We start from the raw sequence: 24,740 nt of genomic DNA on the forward strand, positions 1-24,740 counted from the left end.
AAGTGTAAAATGCTGTTTATGATTACTTTGAAATAAAATATCCACATCCAAACTATATTAGTAAATCTATATAAATCCCCTAGAGCCATACCTGCTGCACAATAAGCACTCAATAAGTATGAGCTACTATTTTTATTAAGGCTATGTTCCAATATTGCTTTAAATCTAATAAGTATCTTGTGACTAACCAAGTGAAGAAAGCATAAGTACATTCTTCTCAGTCCAGAAGACTTCATGTTGCTGATTGGGAACATCAGGGAAAAAATCTCATTCAATGATAAGAGGAATATATTTTTCTAAAATACCAATACCAGTTACAGCAATGCATGATGCACAATTGTCATTCTATGTGTCTAGTAAATGTTCTTCAAGTAACCCCTTTTCAAAGTCAGAAAAAGAATAAGTAATCTGAATAAGAACAGAAATATGAATAATAAAAATAAGTGACACATGCTTCTCACCACAAGAACAGATGGGATGACAGGGCTTAGTCATGTTAAGACAAGTGAAAGGAGGCATGTACTAAGTATAGCAAATTGGTTGAACTCTATATGGAATCCTACAGAAAGAGTAACTCACACAGTTCAAAAGTATTTATTCTTCCAATGATAACATTAGTAACATAAAATAAGCATGATAACTATAAAAATAAAACTTCAGCATCTTATTAAAGGACATAAAATGAGACTTGAACAAATGTAGTACAAAAGAAAAATACATATTGAATATAACCATATGTAGTTGGTAACAATAAATGCTTTGATCACAGTTGATTTTAATGAATAATATATACAACATATGTAACATACACAAAAACTACAATATACAAGTCACATTGTGTTAAAACTTATTAGAATTTTTTTTCAGTCTCAAAGTATATGGGGGCTCTTTTGAATGATCTTTTTGCCATTAAGCACTAATTTCATCACATTGTGGTCAGAAGACATTGTCTAAAATTAATTTGTAAGAGAAACAAGGTGGCTAACTAGACACAGCCAGGAAGAGCCTCTTCCAGTGAGAGAGACCAAAATATCGAGTAAACTGGCTTATTTCCAACAGATCTGTTGAGAAAAAACACTGAAAGTAAATGGACAGATGATGCAGACACTAGGACTGAAGAGGGAGGTAGCTGGGAACACTGCACGGGGTTACTGAGCACCAGGACTTATCCCTGGCCCTAATCGGCTTCTGAGGAAGTGTTGAATAAAATAACCATGGAATATCTTTCCATTTAATGTATTCATGTATTTAATTTCTTTCATCAGTATCTTATAGTTTTTATTGTACAAATCCTTCACCTTCTTAAATTTATTTCTAAATATTTTAATCATGATGCTATTATGAGATCATTTTCTTACTTTCTTTTTCAGATAGCTTGTTAGTATATAAAGCTACAACAATTTGTACATTGATTTTGTATCCTGTAACTTTACTAAATTTGATTATTAGTTCTAACATTTTTTGGTGAAATCTTTAGGGTTTTCTATATATGAAATTATGTTGTCTGTAAATAGGGACAATTTAACTTCTTTTTCTATTTGGATGGATGCCTTCTATTTCTCTTGCCTGATTGCTCTGGCTAGGACTTCTAGCACTATGTTAAATAGAACTGGCAAGGGTTCTTAACCTTAAAGGAAAAACTTTTAGCTTTTCACCATTGAGTATGAAGTTATCTGTGGACTTGTGATTAATGACCTTTATTATGTTGAGATACATTTCTTCTATGCCTATTTTGTTGAGAGCTTTTGTTATGAAAAGATATTGAATTTTTTTCAAATGCTTTTTCTGAATCTATTAGGATGATCATATTATTTTTATCCTCCAGTCTATTAATGTGATATATTCATATATCTAATAAGGGGTAATATTCAAAATATATAAGGAGCTCACTCAATCACACAAAAAAATTAAAAAACAAATAACCCAATTAAAATGGGCAAAAAACCCTGAATATTCACTTTTTTCAAAGAAGACATACAGTGACCAACAGATATATAAGAAGGTGCTCAGCATTACTAATCATCAGAGGAAGGCAAAGCAAACTACAATGAGATATTACCTTACACCTGTTAAGATGGCTATTATCAAAAAAAGAAAGATAACAAATATTGGGGATAGAGAAAAGAGAACTCACATATACTGTTGATTGGAATGTAAATTGGTATAGCCATTATGGAAAACAGTATGGAGGTGCCTCAAAAATTAAAACTAGAACCACCTCCTAATTCAGTAATCCTTCTAAGTTTACATCCAAAGGAAATGAAATCAGTATCTCAGAGATATTTGTATCCCCATGTTTGTTACAGCATTATTTACAATACCCAAAGTTGGAAACAACCTAAATTCTATTAATGGATGAATACTATTCAGCCATAAAACTAATGGCAATTATATCATTTGCAACATATGAATGAACCTGGAATATATTATGCTAAGTAAAATAAGCCAGACACAGAAAGCTAATGACTGGATGATCTCCCTTATATGTGGAATCTAAAAATGTATTGAATTCATAACTACAGTGAGTAGAACAGTGGTTACCAGAAGCTGGGGGGGGGTGAGGAAAATAGGGAGATGTTTGTCAAAGGGCACAAACTTTCAGTTGCAAAATGATCAAGTTCTGGTGATCTAGTGTACAGCATGGGCTGTGATGGATGTGTTAATTAATTTGATGGTGGTAATAATTACTCAATGCATATGTATTTAAAACCATAACATTGTACATCTTGAATATATATAATCTTTATTTGTCAATTAAACATTAAAAATAAAAAATTAAAGAAAGAAATTATCGACAGGATTTTAAAAAGGATTTGAATCCTTAATCCTTCTCTTACATAAAATCAGTGATCCATGTAGGCAAAAACACATCTTATAAAAAATAACAAGATAGTACTCTTTTAAAGTGAGTCCTAAAACTAAACACATGTATTATATCTGATAATTCTAATGAGGTAGGCTCTATTATTATGACATCTTACAGACAGTGCAACTGGGGCTTTAAAAATTTAATTAAATATTGGGCCAAAGTTATGCAACTAGAAAACGACAATATTCAAGCCCTGGTATTTTTAACTCCAGAGCAAGGCTCTTGGCATTTACTTTTGACTTTCCTAATCTTATACTAGACAATACTACTCTAGCAAATAACCTAAATGTAATATAATGTCAGATAATATTATATAAAGATCTTTCTATTCTACCCTTTTAAGAAATCTCTCTTCATCTTACCTTTCCACTCCCACCCCCAGGCTTTCACAATTCCACTCAAACCTTCAAAATAACTTGTTCACAACTTCGTTAGAATCAACTGATCAATATGCTTTTCATAATCAAATATCTTTATTTCACTCATAAAGTGAAAATGTGGAATAAATGGTCTTCTGCAGAAGACCACTGTCAATTTTGATTTTCTTTTTCCTTAGAGTGGATGGAATATTTATTACAGTGGTGCGTTTTCATGAAGAACTAGAACCCATCAGAGCCTTGCTTTTAAATAATGCTTTGCACAGTTGATTCAATCAGCCCATGACTAATTCTAACTTCTGAATGAGGGGAAATAGCTGATTTTCCAACTCTCCTGAGAATGCTATACATATTCATAGAAATTTGGAGTAATAATTGGGAACAAGCACAATTAATTCATCATTTGTTATATATATTTTTTTCTAATAGAATAAAAAGAGAGATTAGAAAATGTCAACAAGTGATTTGTGTAAAGTCTCCTAATTCACAAGCTGACATTTCTTCATGGAAATGAGTTAGAAGTAATGCTGGCAAAGACTACTTTGTTAATTCAGATAATGTCACTTTGTCTCTTTGGAGGCACTTAATCAGGCCTGAATAAAAATGAACAATGTGAAAATTCCCAGAGAAAATGCGATTATGGTACGATGCATCTTTCAGTTCACATGCTGACATTCCGAGTGTTTTAAAAAGGTACTCCAACAGCCATTTAGATAATAGGAATTAAAAACAGATGGATTGTAAAGAATAAAAATAGGGACAGGAAAATGAGGTTCAATGACACTCCTTCACATGCAGAAAGTGTTGCATTTCTCTTCTTGGCTCATTAAAGTTCAGGTGTAGCTGGAATGTTGTACTGTACCTCTATGAGCCCATTTATCAGCAGTGCTACCCCTTTGACATTTTCTGTCCCAACCTTTATCTGCATGTTTTTTTAACTATAATTTACAATATGTAATGTGAGACCTTAGAATCATACAAGGAATAAACATTAAAACCCCAGTCAAATTTCTTGAGTTGAAAATATTTGAGGTGAAAAATGCTTAATGGAATTAATAGCAGATTACACATTGCAGAAGAATTAACTATTGAGACTAAAGTTGTAGAAACTATCCAGAATGAAACACAGAGACGAAGCTGACTAGAAAACGCACAAACAGAGATTCAGTGTACACTGGAACAATCAAATGGCAAATATATGTATAATAGTAGTTGTCCCTGAAGAAAGGAAGTGGGGAGGGGACATTTTTAGGAATAGTGGAATAAGGTTTTTCCAAGTTTAATTTTTAAAAATCTATAAATACCTTAAAGCTTAAGGAACCCTGAACACAAAGAAACACAAATAAAACTACATCAAGATACCTCACAATTAAATTTCTTAAAATCGGTGATAAAAAGAAAAATCTTAAAAGTATCTAGAGGAGAAAAAGAAAAACAAAGCAAGGAGTGAAAATACATTTCTTATCAGAAAGCATATAAACCAGAAGACTATGAAAGAACATCTTTAAATTTCTAAGGAAAACCATTGTCAATCTAGAATTTTATGTTCAGTGAAAATACCTTTCAAAAATGAAGACAAAATGGAGAATTTTTTCACACTTACAAAAGCTAAAAGAACGTGAATTAGGTAAGATGGAAATAGAAAGAACAAGCCTACCCAATGAGAATAAAGAATGAGGGGAAATAGACAAAACATTTTGATTTTTGGTATTTTTGTATTTTAAAATCTTTGTAAAAGATAATTGTGTGTTTAAAGAAAACACAATAGCAATGTATCCTTGGGTTTATGATACAAACATGGTATGTGACGATGGGGTAAAATTGTGAGGGAGAAAATGGAATCTTATAAGCCTCTTATACATTGTGTTAGTTTATTTTATATTGCTATAAAAGAATACCTGAAATAGGGTAATTTATAATGACAAGAGATTTATTTTGGCTCATGGTTCTGCAGACTGTACAAGAAACTTAGTGCTGTCATCTGCTTCTGGTGAGGCCTCAGGAAGCTTACAATCATGGTGGAAATTGAAGGGGGAGCAGGCATATCACATGGTAAGAGAGGGAGTAAGAGACAATGGGGAGGAGGTGCCAGGCTCTTTGTAGCAACCAGCTCTTGCATGAACTAATAGAGCAATAACTCACTCATTACTGCAGGGAGGGCACCAAGCCATTCATGAGGGATCCACCACCATTACTCAAACACCTCCCACTAGGGTCCACCTCCAATACTGAGGATCACATTTCAACATGAGATTTAAGGGAAAAAATATCCAACTATATCATACATGAAGTGATATATTACTTAAATTAAACTGTAACAAGTTAAAGTTGCAGACTATAAACTCTCAAGCAACCAAAAAAATTTCAACAAGTAAGTCAACAAACAAAATAAAATAAAATTATGTAAAAAGTCAATTAATCCAAAAGAATTGGCAGTGCAAGATTTAAAATAAAGCCTGGAACAAATAAAACAAATAGCATAATGGTAGGTTTAAGTGCAATCATATCAATAATCACATTAAACGTAGATGATCTAAGCACACAAATTAAAAGGCAGAGCCTGGCAGAATTAATTGGAAAATGAGAAAGCAAGACATTTGCCTGTAAGAAACTCACTTTAAAAAAAAAAAAAACACAAATAGGTTAAAAATAAAAGGATAAAAAAGAAAACTCATGCCAAAACTAATTAAAAACTTAAAAAAGTTACACTAATATCAGTATATGTAGGTGAAGTATGTTAAGTGAAGAATATTAGCAATGACAAGGTAAATTCATTATGACAATGGCATAAACTTATAAAAAGTACATAGCAAACTTCAGTGTTTATACACTGAATAACAGCTTCAAAAATCATAAGTCAAACCTGATAAAAATGCCAGGAGAAGAGAAAAATCTGTAACTATAGGCAAAGATTTCAACACACTTTTCTCAATAATTGACAGAACAAATAGAAAATCAGTAAGGACATAGAATAATTGAACACCACTCTCAACTATTTTGACCCAATTGACATTTTACAATATTTCACCACCAACAGCAGAATATGTGTTATTTTCAATGACACACAGAATATTTACCAAGATAAACCATATTATTTTATAAGCAAACTTCAATAAAAATCAAAGGATCTAAATTTTATACAGACCTTTCAAGATAAATGAAGAGAATGCTTCCTAACTCATTCTCTGAGGCCAGCATAACTTTAATACCAAAAACCTGATAAAAAAAAGAAAAACAAGAAAAGAAAGCTATAGACCAATGTCCCTCCTGAAAATTAATGTAAAAATTATTCACAAAATGTTAGTAAATAAAACCTAACACTATATAAATTGTATGCATAAAATAACATGTTCAAAGTTGGTTTAATTCAATATAATTCAGTACAGTAACAAACTGAAAAATCCATAAGATCATTTCAAAAGATGCAGAAAAAGCATTTGACAAATACTAACATTCATTTCTGATAAAAAATAATCTCAGCTAGCTAGCAATAGAAGAGAGTTGCTTCAATTTTATAAAGAGTCTTTACAAAAATTTTACTGGTAGCATTCATAATTAATGGTAAAAAGTGCTTTGCTACTCAAATAAAGAAAAAGGCATGGATGTCTTAAGGCAAGAGTAAGAAATGAAAGACTGAGGTTGGAAGGGAGGAAGTATCACTGGCTTTATTTAAAGAAACATCATTGTTTATGTAGAAAAATCCTATGAACTTACAAGAAAGCAACTAGACCTAATAAGAAAGCTTAGCAAGTGTGCAGGATACAGAATAAATTTATGAAAATGTATTCCTAGATTCTAGCAAAAATCAGAAATTGAAGCTAAAAACCAATATGATTTATAATAGTATGAAAAGTAAAATACAATAGCACCAAAAATATAAAATATTTTTAAAGATGAGCAAAACCGTATGCTGAAAACTATATAATGCTGCTCAGCAAAATTAAACACTGTCTAAATAGAGAGCTGTAGTGTGTTCATGGATCTGGAGACTCAAATATTTAAGATGTCATTTCTATCCCAGTTGATTTATTGATTATGACTAGAGTTCATGAACAGACTAGATTCCTGTTCTAGTCTCAAAAATTTTCACTCTAGTATACAGTTTGTTTTAGATTGTCTAAGGTGCTAAAAGCCCACAAACTCTTTCAGGAAGTGTAAGATAAGACAAGACCCTGGAAGCTAGTCTGAAAGCCCAACATCTTATACATACAAAATTTTTTGCAGAGCTGAGATCTTTCTTCAAATCAGAAGCAGATTTCATGGCAGCCATATCTGGGTTGATCAGAAGTGCTGTTTTCAAAACATCTCTTTCCCTTTAATCTAAGTTTCTTCCACCAAAATTCTCCCCATTCTCTTTCAGGATGACTTGGAGTTTAAAAGTCATTGCATGAAATGTAAGGTTTTTATTTCATTTTCAAGCTTCATTTGAAAATTTATTCATAGGTCATAGAATATGGAGATGTAGAAAGGTGTCTATTTGTGATTTCTTTATGTAGGAGTATTATAAGAGGCCACTATTCTTAGAGACTCTGATAAACAGCATCTGACTCTTCTGAAGAGTCCAAGAACATTTACAGCTTAAAAAAAGAGAGGGAATGTGTCATGAAAGAAATATGAGCTAAGTTTTAAAAAAGGGCAGAATGAAGCAATTAGAATAACTAAGTAAAGAATAATGAAAATGCTGGCTATTGTGCATGAATATGAGAGCAAATTGATCTTCTTTGGATAAAGTAGAGGCTACATGACATTTCCAATATTTTGGTAATCTTCAATACATATTTTTTTTTACAGAAAAATTACCACAAAGGCATGGAGTCTAACTCAGTGGCTCCACCATAGACTTGCTGCTGTGAGGGGGTCAAAGGGTAGGTTCAGCTCAGCAGGTGTAAAGAACTACAGCTGCTGGGATAAATCAACAACCTTGCAGAAAATGCTCCAGGGAGCTCTGGAAACATGGGGAATTTTGAACTATCTAAAAATCCCTGAAGTGAAAACTAACGACGAGTTAATGAAGTGAGAGGCTCAGTCTATACCGACATGCCACATTATTTCAATAAGATATTGAACTTGTGTTCCGTCTTGTATACAGAGTTTAAATTTTCCTATATTTTCTTTTTATGCTGAATTTTGTGGGATTTGTTTTTTAAATATGTACTATGTTCACTCTTACTTCCAGTGTTCTCTCTCAAACAAGGAGAAATGAATTAAAATTAAATGATCCTCTGGAAATCTCTGCTTAGGGGTTATGAACTAGGAGTAACATTTCTAACTTAAATAAAATTCACTTATCTGGAGTTTTAAGGAGATTTTGGCTAAATAACCTTCTGAAGAAAGAGTTTTAGCAAGCCTAGTGGATATATAGGCAATTACTTCTGTGTGATCCACTAAGGAATAAGAATATCACAGCAGTTGTAAGACTGCTATCTAATATTGAGTTTTATTATAGGCAACACTGCTCCACGTTTTATGTCTATTAACTTATTTAATCCTCATAACACTATGAAGATATTCTTATACTATTAGTAGCCTATTTTAAGAATGAGGAAAACTGCAACATATAGAGGTCAAATAACACATCTAAGGGTACACAGGAGGTAAGTGGTGAAGTAGGGATTTGGTCCTGGTAGTCAGCCTCCAGATCCTGTGTTTATAGGCACCATTATAGACAGACAATCGTTTTGGTCCCCATTTGAGCTAAGCTAATTTGCTCTGTTCTCTGGCTATATGGTTACTTCTAATATTTTTGCCATGAACTAATTAATATGTTGACTCCTCTGAGTTTAAGATGCAAGCTTTAGGCTCCCTCTCCCTTTCACACGGCATGGAGCCCTGCAGTAGAGTAGGCTAGTGGCGAGGAGCATCTAGGCACAGATGAGAACAGAAAGCACTTTCCTCCCAAGACACCTGGGTCCTCAAAGAGGTGCAGAGCATCCAAAGTCCCAGAGGCCCTTGAAGTGGTGGATCAATAGGGCTTGTGGCAGTGGTGAAGACATGTTGATCTCAAGGATGATATGAGTTTCATGAGCCAAAAAGCATGAGTAGATCTTGGAATCAGAAGTGGATGATAAAACATGGGAATAATATATTTCAGATAATCTCAGTGGAATTGTACATCTCAATGGAATCCACCATGGACAATTGCTAATCACAAAACCAGATGTATCTCACTCACTGGGAGCTTCATATGTAAGGTCTACAGCACTTGGATGAACATTGCAAGGAGAAAAGAGCAAGAGAGGGGACCTAAAAAACAAAAACTAAGTTGAATAAGTTCAGTTTGAAATCACAGTTAAAACACTGAAATGACTAAATTGACTTCGATTTCATTAGATTAAGTGTTCTGCTACCAAGCCAAATTGCAGCTTGAGAGTGAAATTATTTGAAAATATGGAAATAAAAGACAGTTTCATTTTGGACACTCAAATACAAGGCTGTAAAATTGCTGTATACACTCAAGTTTTAATGCACAGGAATATGATGCCCTAACAATGACTTTCCTTTCTATGGTGGGAAGAGATAGGGAAGAATACTGAGTAGGGCAAAATAATCATATTATTCAATATCACAAATTAGATAAATGAGGCTCAGAGCAGTTATCTGACTAACTCAGTGCTTCACTGCCAATAAATGGTGGAATTGAAACTTGAGTTAGTGTCTTCTGAGTCCAAAGCCTGCACTCTTTCAGTGGAGCCACATGGATTTCATTTATATAATGTTGATTACTACCAAAACAACTGAAGAAGGGAAATTTCTGCTCTAAATGTGAAAGAAGAACTACTAAGTGAACAACATGTTAACATAGCCAAAGCAGAGTGGGTTTATAAAGCCGTAAGATTTCCTCATAATCCCAGACTATTAAGTAAGCCAGGTCTTCATTACATGGTCATTACTTTGTAGATCTTCAAATTCAAGCCAATGTTTTGAGTGATGAAGCTAGCAAGTCTGTTTGGCTTTATCTGGGGCAGGCTGAAGGAAGGATTTGTGGGTCTATGTTGATACAATTCATCAACATCATGGTTCCAATGGCAAATACGGTGAATGAGGATGCACAGTTTATGGAGCAATTGCTGCTTAAGACTGAGAAAGAAGCTCACTTCAACTCCACCCTGATTCAGTTTCCCTTTCTTCTTTAGTAATTTTAAGTATGATTGGAGGAGAAAATAGTATCTCATCTAGTTATAACCAATTTAAAAGAAAACAGGACTTCAAAATTATTCTTGAGCTTTTTTTTTTTTTTTTTGCTTTCTGCAATGTAAGAATAAAGAAGAAAAGAATGGACCAGAAGAAGGTGAACTGAAAGTCTTCCTGCCTGCAGGCTAAAATGAAGGAAACAATTTAGGAAATATCGTGTACTATATATAGAAGATGGTGGCGTAAGTATTTGAACAGAACCATCATCGAAGAAATAACAAAAACTATCTGTTTCAGAAAAGCAGATGACAGTGTGTTTTTATCATGGGGTTATTGTATATATCAATCAACTACAGTTCCTTTTTAAGAACTCTAATGTAAGGATTATAAGACATCATTTATAATTCACTTATTGAGCAGGCCTTGGAGAAATTTTTTAAAAAGTAATTGATGTGCTTATGAGTTAGTCCCTTGTGTATTTTCTTGAAGAGTGTATATTTCTTAGTCATGATGTATAGATTGTCTAAAGCTTTTTTATTTTGGAAGACCTAAAAGACAAACTGACAAGTAACCATGCCTACAGATATAATACCCTATTTTTATTTTCCCTTCCCAAGAGAATGTGGAGGAGGTACATGAGCTAAAAGTTTAGAGATTATAGGTCTCTCAATTTACTAGGCCTTCTTTAGTGTCTTTCTAAAGTTTTATAATTTTCTTCATAATTTTTTTTTTTTTTTGAGACGGAGTCTCGCTCTGTTGCCCAGGCTGGAGTGCAGTGGCGTGATCTTGGCTCACTGCAAGCTCTGCTTCCCAGGTTCACGCCATTCTCCTGCCTCAGCCTCCTGAGTAGCTGGGACTACAGGCGCCCGCCACCACACCCGGCTATTTTTTTTTGTATTTTTAGTAGAGACAGGGTTTCACTGTGTTAGCCAGGATGGTCTCGATCTCCTAACCTCGTGATCCGCCTGCCTCAGCCTCCCAAAGTGCTGGGATTACAGGTGTGAGCCACCGCACCTGGCCAAAATTTTTGTTCACATTATGTTAAATTTATTCCTACGCACAATAGTACATTTTTTAAAAATTGCATTTTCTAATAGTTTGTTTCTATTGTATAGAAATTCAATTAAGTTCTGTATATTGTATGTAGAAACATCATTAAAATAATAATTTTGATTCTCTGTGTAGAAAATTACATCATATAAAAATGATAGTTTCTTGTTTCCATTTCAGTAAGAATTGTCTATTATTGCTTTCTATTTCTCTGTTTTACTCCATTATCTAGGGTTTCTGGTTAAATGTTTAATAAAAGTGGTGTTATTGGGCATTTGGTTTCAATCTTCATCAAAAAGGAAAGTTTTAACCTTAACCCTAATTATAATTATTAATCTTATTTCAGACTGGATACTGGATGCTGAAGTAGATATTGAACACTATTAAGTTTAATGTCTATTCTAGGTCTTTTTCTGACACTCTTTATTTTTCTTAAGGAATTTATTTTATGTTTTAGTTTTTTAACTTTCATTATAGGTTCAGGGGTATATGTGCAGGTTTCTTATATAGGCAAATTGCATGTCATAGGGGTTTGGTGTACAGATTATTTTGCCACCCAGGTAATAAGCATAGTACCTGAATGGTAGATTTTTGACCCTCACACCATTTCCCTCTCACCTCAAGTAGGCACCTATGTCTGTTGTTCACTTCTTTGTGTCCATATGTACTCAGTGTTTAGCTCCCACTCGTAAGTGAGAACATGGAGTATTTGGTTTTCACTTCCTGCATTAGTTTGCTTATAATAATGGCCTCTAGCTCCATCAATGTTGCTGCAAGAGACATGATTTCATTCTTTTTAATGGCTGTATAGTATTCCATGGTGTATATGTACTACATTCTCTTTATCCAGTCTACTGTTGATGAGCATTTAGGTTGATTCTATGTCTTTGCTATTGTGAATGATGCTGTGATGAACATATCTGTGCCTGTGTCTTCATGGTAGAATGATGTATATTTCTTTGGGTGTATACTCAATAATGGGATTGCTGTGTTGAATGGTAATTCTGCTTTGAGTTCTTTGAGAAATCGCCAAACTGCTTTGCACAATGGCTGAGCTCATTTATATTACCACCAGCAGTATATAAATATTCCCTTTTCTCTGCAACCTTACTAGCATCTGTTATTTATTGACTTTTAATAAAAGCCATTCTGACTTGTGTTAGATTGTATCTCATTGTGGTTTTAATGTGCATTTCTCTAATGATTAGTGATGTTGAACACTTTTTCATATTCTTGTTGGCTGTGTGTATGTCTTCTTTTGAGAAGTGTCTGTTCATGTCCCTTGCCCACTTTTTAATGGGGTTGTTCACTTTTTGTTGTTGATTTAAGTTCCTTATACATGCTGAATATTAGATCATTGTCATTTGGATAGTTTGCAAATATTTTCTCCCATTCTGTGGGTTGTCTGTTTATTGTGTTGGTAGTTTCTTTTGCTGTGCAGAAGGTCTTTAGTTGAATTAGGTACCAATTGTCAATTCTTATTTTTGTTGCAATTGCTTTTGGCATCTTCATCATCTTTGCTAGGTCCTATGTCAAGAATGGTATTGCCTAGATTTTTCTCCCAGGGGTTTTATGGTTTTCATAATTACATTTAAGTCTTTAATCCACCTTGAGTTGATTTTTACATATGGTATAAGGAAGAGGTCCAGTTTCGATCTTCTGCATATGGCTAATCAGTTATCCCAGCACCATTTCTTAAATGGGGAGTTCTTTCCCCATTGTTTATTTTTGTCAACTTTGTCAAAGATCAGACAGTTGTAGGTGTCCAGCATTATTTATATTCTGTTCCATTGGTCTATGTGTCTGTTTTTGTGCCAGTACCATGCTGTTTTTGTTACTGTAGCCTTGTAATATAGTTTGAAGTTGGGTAAGGTGATATCTTCAGCTTTGTTCTTTTTGCTTGAGAATGCTTTGGCTATTTAGGCTCCTTTTTGGTTCCATATTAATTTTAAATATTTTTTTTCTAATTTTAAGTATGGATGGAGTCATTGGAGAAGCCCAAGAAGCAGCCTCTTTCAGCCCACACTCCTCCTGGCTCTAATTTGAAGAGCTGCTGTCATGTCTGCTGCAGTGCACTGGGGTGCAGGGGCAAGGAGCAAGGGATGACCCCCTCTCCAAGTTCATTCCTGGGCTTTGGTGATGCCTACTTCAGCAGCTGGTGCTGTGCTCATGTTTTCTCTGAACCAGTGCTTTGGTGGGCTGCACTCCACCCCCTTCTTAAGGGTAATCTGCACTGAGGGTGAGATCTCCAGGAAAGAGGGGACTCCTTCTTCCCACTCCTTAAAGCTGGTGGGGCACTGTCCCACAACTGACCAAGAGAACAGGCTGGGCACCCAGCAATGGCACACGGAGACCATTTCCAGGTCATAAAGCTGAGTCTGGCTGCAAGCCTTACTGACCAGGAGAAACCTTGTCTTCAGCAATTCTCCTCCTGCTCCAGTCCTGCGATGGGAGAGAGCCTAATTTCAGTGCCTACTGCTAGGGCACTCTCCATACTCACCACTCAGTTCTGGACATGGGAGCCCTTCCACTACTCCAGGGCAAGTTCTCCAATCTCTGGCCCTAGATGAAAATGCCCGCAGTGGCTGCCACTACCAGGTCTCCAAATGATGGATGTCTTTATATGAGCCTGGATTAAAAATGGCATTGTTTTCTCAGTCTCAGGTCTTGGAGAATGCCTGCTGCTTTTCCTTATGTCTTTCCCTCTCTTCATCTCTCAGCCTTTCCCCAAATTAGCTCCTGAAATTGGAAGAAACAGGGTGCTCTCCCTTGGCCTGGGTTGTACAGATCCTTAGTGAAAAGGTGAGTCACAGAGGGAGACTGACAGCCCCTCCCACATACCGGGGCTTCACTCATTTTTATCAGCCAAATGTCATCATGGGGGCTGCTTGCCCACTTTATCCTACCCAGGGTCTTGGGTGTCCTTTGCTATTCCAGTGAATTGCCATTTTCCTTCCTGAATCAAAGCTCACAGAGTTGATCTTTATGTACTATTTTGCTATTTCCAAGTGGCTGAGGCATGCTGAAAGCCTCTAATCCACAATCTTGGATAAAACTGACTCTCCTATTAATATTAAAAAAATTATCAGTCATTGTATTTTTTATTATGCCTCCTTTATTCTTTTTATCATGTATTCCTGGAATTCTGATTAAATATTTGTTACATTTCCCATTCTCATTTTATTTTTCTTAACCTCCCTCTTAGAGTTCCACCTTTTGTCTCTCTCTCTGCTATATTCTCATTAATGTTTTGGAATGTGTCTTCCAGTTCACATACTTTCTTTTCTGGTTTGCATAATGTGCTATTTAACCTATTATGGTTTTAATTTAAATTAGTATACTTTTCACTGCTAAAATTTCTGTCTGATACCTTTTTAGTTCTCTTTGGTTACTTTTCACAGTTTGTTGTTTGTATTTGTTTCGTATTGTTGCTTTAACAAATTCTACAAATTTATAGGCGGAAAATAAAACTCATTATTATATTAAACTTCTGTAGATTTGAAGTTCAGAACAAGTTTCATGGGGCTAAAATTACAGTGTCTTCAGGGCTTCATTTTTTATTGGAGACTCTTAGGTTGAATCTGCTCCCAGGCTCATGAAGGTTGTTGGCAGAATTCAGTCACATGCAACTGTAGGAGTGAGGTCTCTGTCTCCTTGCTGGGTTTCAGCTAGGGGTCATTCTCAACTTCTAGAAGCTTCCTGCACACCCTGGCTTGCGGTCCCTTTTATCTTCAAAGCCAGCAATGGTGCTTTGAGCCTTCTTATGCATCACATCTCTCTGACTTCTCATTGTGTTTCATCTTGCCCATCTGACTCTTTTGTCATCCTCATTTGCATTTAAGTGCTCATTTGGCCACATTGTGCACACCTGTATAATTTAGGATACTCTCCCTATTTTAATGTTAGCTGATTACTAACCTTAATCACATCTGTAAAGTCCCTTTGCAGCAGTACCTATGTTAATGTTTGATTGAATAACCAAGAAACAGAAATTTTAGGGGTACATTTTTAGAATTCTGTTTACCATACGTATGTTTCCAAACATTATACATCCTCATTTTATATTCTATATTTGATAATTTTAACATATGTTGCCCTTATACCTTGCATCTCTTTCTTTTGGTTATCTTGGCTCCTGCGCATTGTGCAATATGTTCTGATATAATTTGTAAGTTTTGATTAAAATCGCACATGAAGTTTAGCCTTAGTAATGTTTCAAGGCCCTGATTGAAAAAGGTCATCCTTCTTTTCCCAGGTACTTGAGAATACCACCAACTCAAAATTATTTTAAAATAGGGTTTCAGATTAAGTCCAGCTCTTTCCCGTGCTCTGTTCTCTGCCCTACCCCCAACACACACATTGGTATTGAGACTTTAGGCTTCCTCCACCTAGTGTGTAAACCAAAATATGAAAGTTCTCCTGATATTTTCCTCTACATGGTGAGATTTTTCCCTAGCTCACATTCTCACTAAGAATATAGTCCTTTGGGATCCTAACCCTATATTGGTTTCCATCCACCCTTAACTTGGTTAGACCCTAGCTTTGTCTCCTATTCCTATGAACCCATTAAGAGATCTCTAGGGATCAGCAGTTACCACCTTCAGTTCTTGTTTAAATCTCTGGATTCTTGCTTGTGCTTCATCTTTCTCTTCTGAGGACTTCGATTTTTTCTTGTAGACACAATTATGTTACCCAATATTTCTTATTATTTAGCTTCAAAAAGATCCCACGCCATATCTGTACCACTATACTATCAGTAAGAAAATTCCCTTTATTTCTTTTTTAAAACCCTGTTTTTTCTTTCCAGACAAACAGAGATTCCATATTTGGAAAAACCTTTTAATTTCTGCCTCCCTTATATATTATTTTTACTGTTTACTTCTAGATTAATATGGTCTTGCCTCTATAATGGGGACCTGGGATTTTGATATTTGCATTCCCAAAACTTACCTGGTAAGTTTTTACTGAACAATTTGATTCATCTAGAAATAACATGATTAATACTGCCCCCAGAGAATAATTTTAACTATTTCATTTTTTAGATTATGCTAGAATAATAAACTGATACAGTTTGTTCGGTTTTACTCTTGCATTCCTAATCCAATCTTTCCTCTACTAAAATTTTTTAAAAACATTTCATTTGGTAAAATCCACATACTCAAGCAAAAATAAAATTTATTGGCCGGGCGCAGTGGCTCACGCCTGTAATCCCAGCACTTTGGGAGGCCAAGGCGGGCGGATCACGAGGTCAGGAGATAGAGACCATCTTGGCTAACGCGGTGAAACCCTGTCTCTATTAAAAACACAAAAAATAAGCCGGGCATGGTGGCGGGCGCCTGTAGTCCCGGCTACTCGGGAGACTGAGGCAGGAGAATGGCATGAACTCAGAAGGTGGAGCTTGCAGTGAGCAGAGATGGCGCCATTGCACTCCAGCCTGGGCGACAGAGCGAGACTCCACCTTAACAAAATAAAATAAAATAAAGTAAAGTAAAATAAAATAAAATAAAATAAAATAAAATTTATTAACTAAACCAATAAAATTTTAGAACAGAAATGTCATCACAAGGACTCTTATATTTAGCCATGATAGAGATATAATAATATATCTAATACTCTTTGACACATAATAATACATGGTACACATGTCAAGATACAATCAATGTGCCATGATGTCTGTCGTCTTGTCAATTTTTGCTAATAATGTTCGTTAGTACCACTGTCTAAAATTATGTACCTCCCAGGCTGAAAAAAGAAAGGTTTGGACACCATGGTGAAAATACTGCACACATATGAGAGAAAAGAAGTTTGAACTGTAGAGTTGCTGACATGTACAGCAGCAGTTGAGGTGATTGAAAGATATACATATGCCAGTGCAGCCTTCCAAGTGCCTGCATGAACAGACAGTAAGTAGTCACTTAGTAGAATTGCTGCTATCATCTAGACAAGATCCAATCCTAAGTAAGATGCTGAAATTCAAAGTGACAAAGATTTCCAGTTAACCTCTAAGTAATGATCAGGATAATGACAAAAACACTATCTACCATAGAGTGGGAGGACAAAGGATTTTTGATCATCTGTTTAGAATTGCTTTCTGGAAACTTTCAAAGACAGTATGCAACTCTCAAACTAAAATAACTTGAGAACTTTAATGTAAATGGGACAAATGCAAAATGGGTCATTTAAGTCATTTTTGATATATCAAACATAAAGCTGTGGTAAGAGAACTATATCACTCAATTAAACAAATTTTCACTAAGTATTATTTTTCACATACTCAGCTAGCAGCTATTGAAAGTAATTCATTAAAATTATCCAAGCTGAAATGTTTACATTATTTTATTGAGACCAAAACTTACTCATTATAATTTGAAAAGTCATTTTATTTTTTCATAATAAAAATGCATCCATGATCTGATGCAATTCAGCAGTGATAAATTGAATGACTAGAAAAAAGCAGAAATGTAATAAATACTACAGATTATAAATACATGTGTAAAATATGATAGGGAAAGGAACAAGTGAATAGAATAAACATAGAAGAGTTATACAAAGCAGCAATATTATAATTTAAGCTTTACATGGACAAATTTTTCTTTGAAAAAATGATTAATTTTTTGCATTGGCCCATTAATAAACATAGATAAATAATGAACATGGCCAATTAATAATTTGTATGTTAAATATTATTTTTAAAACCCTCTTTACTATATTTAGTTTCAAGAATAAGTTTGTAAATAATCTTATTTGAATAAAAAATGACAAGGTCAGTAACATCTCAAAAGTGCCAACGAAGATTAAAAATAGCAAAGGTTTATTTTTTGCTTTGTCTTTTGTTGTATTTTTAGCATGAGAATTGCTATGATATAACATCTGCATCTTTTGCTAACTGTGCACCTTACTTTGTTTTTGATCATTTTTCCTTTGCTGAATTTTGGAATGCCAATAGCACTTACTCTTTAAAAATTTATTTATTGATATATAATATTTGTACATATTTTGGGGGTGTATGTGATATTTTGTTACCTGTAGTATACAGTGTGTAATGGTCACATCAGGGTAATTGGAAACCCATTCTTTTTCACATCCTTACTTCTAGAAGACTATTCTTATCCTACTTTTGTTTAAATGTTTAGTTTTTTTCTTTCTGATTTAATTTTAAATCATTTATTTTTCTCTTTTGTAACATGTCAGCAGTTTTCATTCTTATTCTTTTTTTCCTTTTTTCATTGCAATGTTTACGTACTAGAGTTATGTGATTTTTCTGTCTGTATACACAGTGATAATTCATTTAGATTTCTACATCTCTTTATTTTTAACATATGACATTATGTATTTCTGAACTAAGATAAACACTTAAGCAAAGTTGTTACTCATATACGAAAATATGTTAATAGTTTTATAGTGTTCAGCTTTCCTTTCTAACTATACTGTACTAATAGTGCAAATCATAGCAAGCCTTATCCATAGCTCTACAAAATGAATTTCTCAGTGTGCCAATATCATAAAAATATGAATTATATTACTCTAACTATAGAGTTCAGTAGAAATAAATTGTTATCTATAAGTTTTCTGTTATTTAGTATATTCAGCCATAATTTTGGAATTAGTGCTTCAATTTCAATTTTCATATTACATGTATATATTAAGAATAATCCAATTGGATTTTTTAAATGAGGAAATGCATTTAGATTAAACTTTTCTCTTCATCACCAGATGACCATGGCTTTGATTTCTCAGCAAATTCTCTGGAACAACACTGCAGAAATGATTTATCCAATTACCGAATTAACTTGTTTATCTTATTTTCTATTTTTAGTTTCATGGGAAATTTCTGAAATAATAAATTGCATTTAAAATGTTACATTGAACTCCAACTGTAAGATGAAACAAATGCTGTAATCTCTTTGAAGGTCAAGTTATAAATTATTCTTATGATGAAGCAAGTTGCAGATGGTTCATGAGCAAAATCTCAAACATGGGCTTCTTGATGAAGGCACATAGATCCTCTTTAGTTGCACCACAATAACAAATATGGACTCTGAGTTATAACAGCAGGTTTCAGGTATTCACGGGAATTGCAGCAGCTACACCATAACTGATTTAAATGTGTGTCATTAGTTATTTAGAGCCACATTTTACAGTCAATTATTAATGCCTTCCAGAAATTACCACAAGATAGTCAGAACTTTTGTGCTTATTATGGCATGGTCTCATTACTCATAGCAGGAGCCCACGAAGGGTAAGTGTAGAGGTCAAACATGGGTACAATCCAGGTACATATGCCAAGCATAACCACAGCAACACCAACAATGTTGACACCAAGTCCAGCTTTAACCTTGAACAGGAAAGAGCATAAATGTCAGTGTCCCAGAAGAAAGCCTATAGGAGATTAGTATCCTATTGTAGGAAGTGTATGCCAGATTTACATGCATCCTAAATGATTAGTATAAATTGTCATTTTTTATTATACTTTAAGTTCTAGGGTACATGTGCACAAAGCGCAGGTTTGTCACATATGTATACATGTGCCATGTTGGTGTGCTGCACCCATTAACTCATCATTTCTTAAATCCAGGGGTTCTTCTCCATTCATAGCAAGAGAAAAATCTGTTTCCAACTAAACATCATTGAGTTGGAGAGTCTCGGAGAAGTTCCTCTTAGGAATATACCTAAGTAATTCTGATTAGAGGAAAATCGCTTAGAAATCTGCCATTTCATGTTAAAGCAGAATTTCAGTTTTGTGGTTTTATATTTCAATAAATAAGATTCCAGACACCATATGGCAACTGTATCTTTTATATTCACTCAACATAATTGTTAATTTAACCTTCAATATTTTCTTATTGAGATTTTATGCCATGTCTATTATCTTTCTTAGCATTCTCATGGTTTTAGCTCTTGTATCATTATTCCACAGTCCATTAAACAATCTCAGAGCTGCTTTGTGTCTATTAAAATAAAAATTGGCAAACTACTGCCCTTGATTTGTTTTGGTAAATAAAGTTTTATTGGACCACAACTATGCTTATTTGTTTACATATTTTCTTTGCTTTCATGATACAATGGCAGAGTTGAGTAGTTGTGACAGAGAACATATAGCCCCACAGGGCCTCAAATATCATTTGCCCTTTTACAGAGAAAGTTTGCTTACTCCTGCATTCTCTGCATTAAAACATGGAGACCTGAAGCAAAAGAGGAATATCTAGCAAGGGTGATAACAGATGCCCTCTTTCCTGTGCATGCAAGCCAGCCACTTATTTATCCCAGAATCCTGTTTTTATCCTTTCTAATACACATACATCAGGCATTACTTATATTGTATTATGCATGTTTTCCTTACCAAATGCATATTATTTTTGTGTAGAGACAGTTCTAGAATGTTTATGTTGCAGGGGCTTAGAAACAGCAGTCTGTGTGAAAGAAAGGGAGCTGGGACTTACCTTGGAACTGTATTTGCATAGGAAGCTCACTGAATTTACTTTGGCTATATTATCGTTTGGGTTGGTTTGGAAACTGGTGATGAAGATTTGGAAACTACTAGAATATTCTCAAGCCAGTTCTTATAAAGTACTGAATATTCTGCCGTACTTTTGTGTTTGGCAAAAATGTGCATGCTTTATCAGTGAAATTCTTCCTTATTGTTTGCTTGTGTTTTCATGTTAGGTCCTGGTGTTGAAATCACAACAAGAAAGATACTTTTTCATCAGTCAGACAGTGACCCAGTGTCTCATTCAGAGGAAATGTTGGTGCATAAATGTTTGTGTTAGAAAATCACAGTGTCGTTTTGATTGCTGATTTCTTTAACCATATTTCTTCCTTTTGCCTAGATCAGTTTGGATCCTAGTGTTGACCTGTAAGTTTACGCTGTCACGTGGAGCATGTTCAGTGCTCTTTTCCTTCTTCCAAAGCATTAATAATGCATTCAGCATCTCTCTGTTTGTGACCATAAGTTTTAATGGCATGCTCACTTCTGATTATCACTCTTAAAAACAATTCTATGATTAGTCATGCGCACCCCATTCCTAAACTGAATTCAGGCCCTGCTTTTCCTGGTGGTTGATCGGTGTATAAAAGGGAAGATAATTCAAGACATGGCACATAGCAAGATGTATATTGGATCTGATAGTATTTTTTCAGCTAACTCACCATGTCAATGACTTTCAGATGACCATATGAAAAGACAATAGCATTGGGTGGATTTGCTACTGGTAGGAGGAATGCAAACGAAGTACACAGAGTAGAAGGTATCAGAATATAAAGAGGGTTCACATGAATGGCTTCAGCCTGTTGTAAGAGATAAAAAGGAGTCTAAGTAAAATTTTGAAAGTAGACACCAAACATAAAAAAAAATGTATTATAATAAGCCTTCCCAGAAGCAGGTTGGAACCTAATGACATAAAATTATATACATGATTACAGTTATAACTTGAAGAATATTTTTAAGAAAATGTCTCATCCTCTTGTTATTTATACAGTTATGGATGCCCACTTAAACATTACAGTCCAGTTCATTTAGAAAATAAAATATTATTTATTCCAGAAACTGAAAACAGCAACCATTTATTACTTATATATTGCTAGGAGCTGTGCTAAATATTTACATGTATGTATATATTCATATATTTACACATCATATAGTTTATAATATATAACAAATGTCACATATTTATATATATATATTGAATTTTTACAATGATCTTTTGAGATGGCTACTATAACCTCAAATAACATAAGGAAACGGAGGCCCAGAGAGGCTAAAGTAACTTGTCCGAGCATGCAGCTGGTGAGCAACAGAGCTCAGGTAGGTTTTCAAGTCCCTTTGGCTCCAGCACTTCTCATTACACTAATAACTTTACTGCCTCTGTGATATATGCAATTTAAGATTTGCTTAGGGATCATCACATAAGAAGAGTTACTACTATTCTTAAATCAACACATAATTTTCTAACTGTTCCATGTTGAGAAATTTTAAAAAAGCAGAAAACAACACAAAATGATATTGTACCAATATACACAGCCTACATTTTTTCTACTTTCAATCAGCAGCTTACGAACACCAACATATGCCCTTTGAGCTTGTAGCAGCATAATTCCAGAAAGACAATCCTTCTTAAAGTGCTTTCCTTTCACCAAACCAATCCATCCCAATAAGAAAAACATTTTACTTAAATCTGTTTCTTGTAATTGCTACCTAGATTGAGAAAAGCAGAAAAGAGATTCTTTCCTTCTCTCTCTTAGCAAACCCACTTACTTTTTAAAAATTCTTCCCTGGGCAGTAGAAAACAGTGTCTAAGATATTTAAGCCTGAAGCCTGAAGTGTGAGCCTAGTTTTTCATTCATTTGCAAATCACTTATATGAACCACTTCTCAGAGATTTAGGAACAATGTTCGAGAGGCAAAAGTGTCAGCGGTAGACATCTAAATACTAAAGTTACCAGCAAACACTGAATTCCAAGTCTTATATCTGAAATGGATCTAGTCTGACCCTCTCTCTTATTTATAAAGGAAAAAGCTGGACTGAGAAAAAGTAAGTTGTTCACTTAAGATCATGCTGCTTGAACATGAAAACTTAAAAACAGTTACCTAGAGTGAAGGTCCCCTGAAAGCATTAATACAAATAAAGACCACCCTATAAGTTACTTACAGGAGGCCCATTTAGACCAAAAAAGATTCCATACCACAACATGAGAACCTGCATTCCAAAGCAGAGTACTGCTCTCAATGAAGAGTAAAAATGGGATAAATGAGATACTCACCAATGGAGATAATATTGGGAGAACAACTGTAATGGTAGCTGGATTGCTGGCTACCTCAGTTAAAGATGTGACCATCAAAGAAGATATCAGAATTATTAGCCATATTGGTAATGAACCCAGAGGAGATAATTTATTTCCTATCCACTTAGATAATCCAGACTCCTAAAAAACAAATTTGCAATATTTGTTACTCATGAATAATTCTTTGTAATCAGACACAATAAAATCCGTAAAAAAACATTATTTCCTTTGAAAACTCACTTTCTAAAATATAATTTTAATCTCTCTTTTTTCTGTGGTTTGGTAGGTCTGGGTGGCTTTGGTAGGAAGGAGCTATTGCTTAGTCTTATTTTAACACTAGGAAGATGGTTTAGAAAGTTTGAAATGTATTCCCACTTTTTTCAATTACATTTTAATTTTATCTAATTTATATATGTGGATATTTTAATAGATCATATAGAGGGCTTTAAGAGAAGAGCAGCCCTTCTGATACACCTATGTCTATTCCTAAGTTATATTCTGCAGAGGCAACAACTTTCAAACCTTATTAGCCACTTATAGCTACCTATATTTAGGTATTTATAGTTACCTTTTAAAATAATATTTTAATTATGATTTTTGCTTACTTTTAAAATTTAGACATTATTTACTGACTTTCTAATATGGTACATGATAATTCAGCTCTCTTACACCATCTACCATCTACCAAACATATATTTTTTGTTTCTTCATTCCCCCACACTCATATATTAACATTTTTGGTTAAATCAATATTTAATGTTTACCACTATGATTAAATAAATATTGTTCATAGCTACACCACTTAGCATACTGTCAGTGCATTTACTCTCCCTTCCCCACAAGGAATAATTATCTCATTATTTTGTTTGCTTAGTTTTCCAAGTACCTATCACTAATTCATCTGAAATTAAAACTAAAAAACTCCCCACAAATAGATGAACATATCAGGTAATTGGTGTCTTTTCATGTTCCCTCATAGAAATATCTATTCTGGAATATTTCCTCCTCCTGCTCCGTTTGGCTTAGTTTCTCTTTAAATCTATTCAACTGTTGTTGTTCTAGGATCCCTCTTTACTATTATATTATGATGTTCCTTCTCCTCCCCACTTTGTGGGAATCATTTTTTAATCTACTCTTGTGCATTGGGGGAGCACTTCCTTCTATAACTTCCTGAGAATTGGTATAAGAGTCTTTGCATGCCTGAAAACCTTTTTCTTTTCTGTTCCCTCTGTTCTTACTGTTTTGCATTTGTAGAATTCTAGGTTCAAAATGATTATAACTCCACACTTCTAAGCCATTACTCCATTTCCTGTGGTTTCCAGTTGGATTCTTTAGAAGCCTGATCATATTCTGCTCTTTGATTCATTATACATAGTGCAGAAAAACTGGCTATACTCAATTAGCAAGGATGTTGTTCTGTGTTTCTCCCCCACATGGAAGGGAAAATCCTCCTTTTGTGAAATTTCTGTGAGCTATTGCATGTATGAATCTTTATGACAACTAGAAGTGGCATGAGAAATACTCTAATTACAAGCA

At 34.3% G+C, this 24,740-nt stretch overlaps 1 protein-coding gene and 1 long non-coding RNA gene across 4 annotated transcripts in view; one reads left to right on the forward strand and one right to left on the reverse strand.

The window, feature by feature from the left end:
* The window catches only part of LOC129060464 (uncharacterized), an 82,629-nt gene that overhangs the window by 43,740 nt on the left and 14,149 nt on the right, over nucleotides 1-24,740 (forward strand). The window lies entirely within an intron of this gene.
* SLC13A1 (solute carrier family 13 member 1) overlaps nucleotides 18,637-24,740 on the reverse strand; it is an 85,807-nt gene continuing 79,703 nt past the window's right edge. For 2 of the 3 annotated variants that reach the window (XM_024249321.2, NM_001132935.1), the window contains 3 exon segments: nucleotides 23,184-23,345; nucleotides 21,574-21,711; nucleotides 18,654-19,762 (listed from right to left, as the gene is read on the reverse strand). In XM_024249321.2, coding sequence (XP_024105089.2) covers nucleotides 19,625-19,762; nucleotides 21,574-21,711; nucleotides 23,184-23,345 — 438 coding nt within the window. In that variant the 3' untranslated portion in view covers nucleotides 18,654-19,624. 3 annotated transcript variants of the gene reach the window in all.

The sequence above is a fragment of the Pongo abelii genome, chromosome 6 (assembly GCF_028885655.2).
Source record: "Pongo abelii isolate AG06213 chromosome 6, NHGRI_mPonAbe1-v2.0_pri, whole genome shotgun sequence".
NCBI classification, from domain to species: Eukaryota; Metazoa; Chordata; class Mammalia; order Primates; family Hominidae; genus Pongo; species Pongo abelii.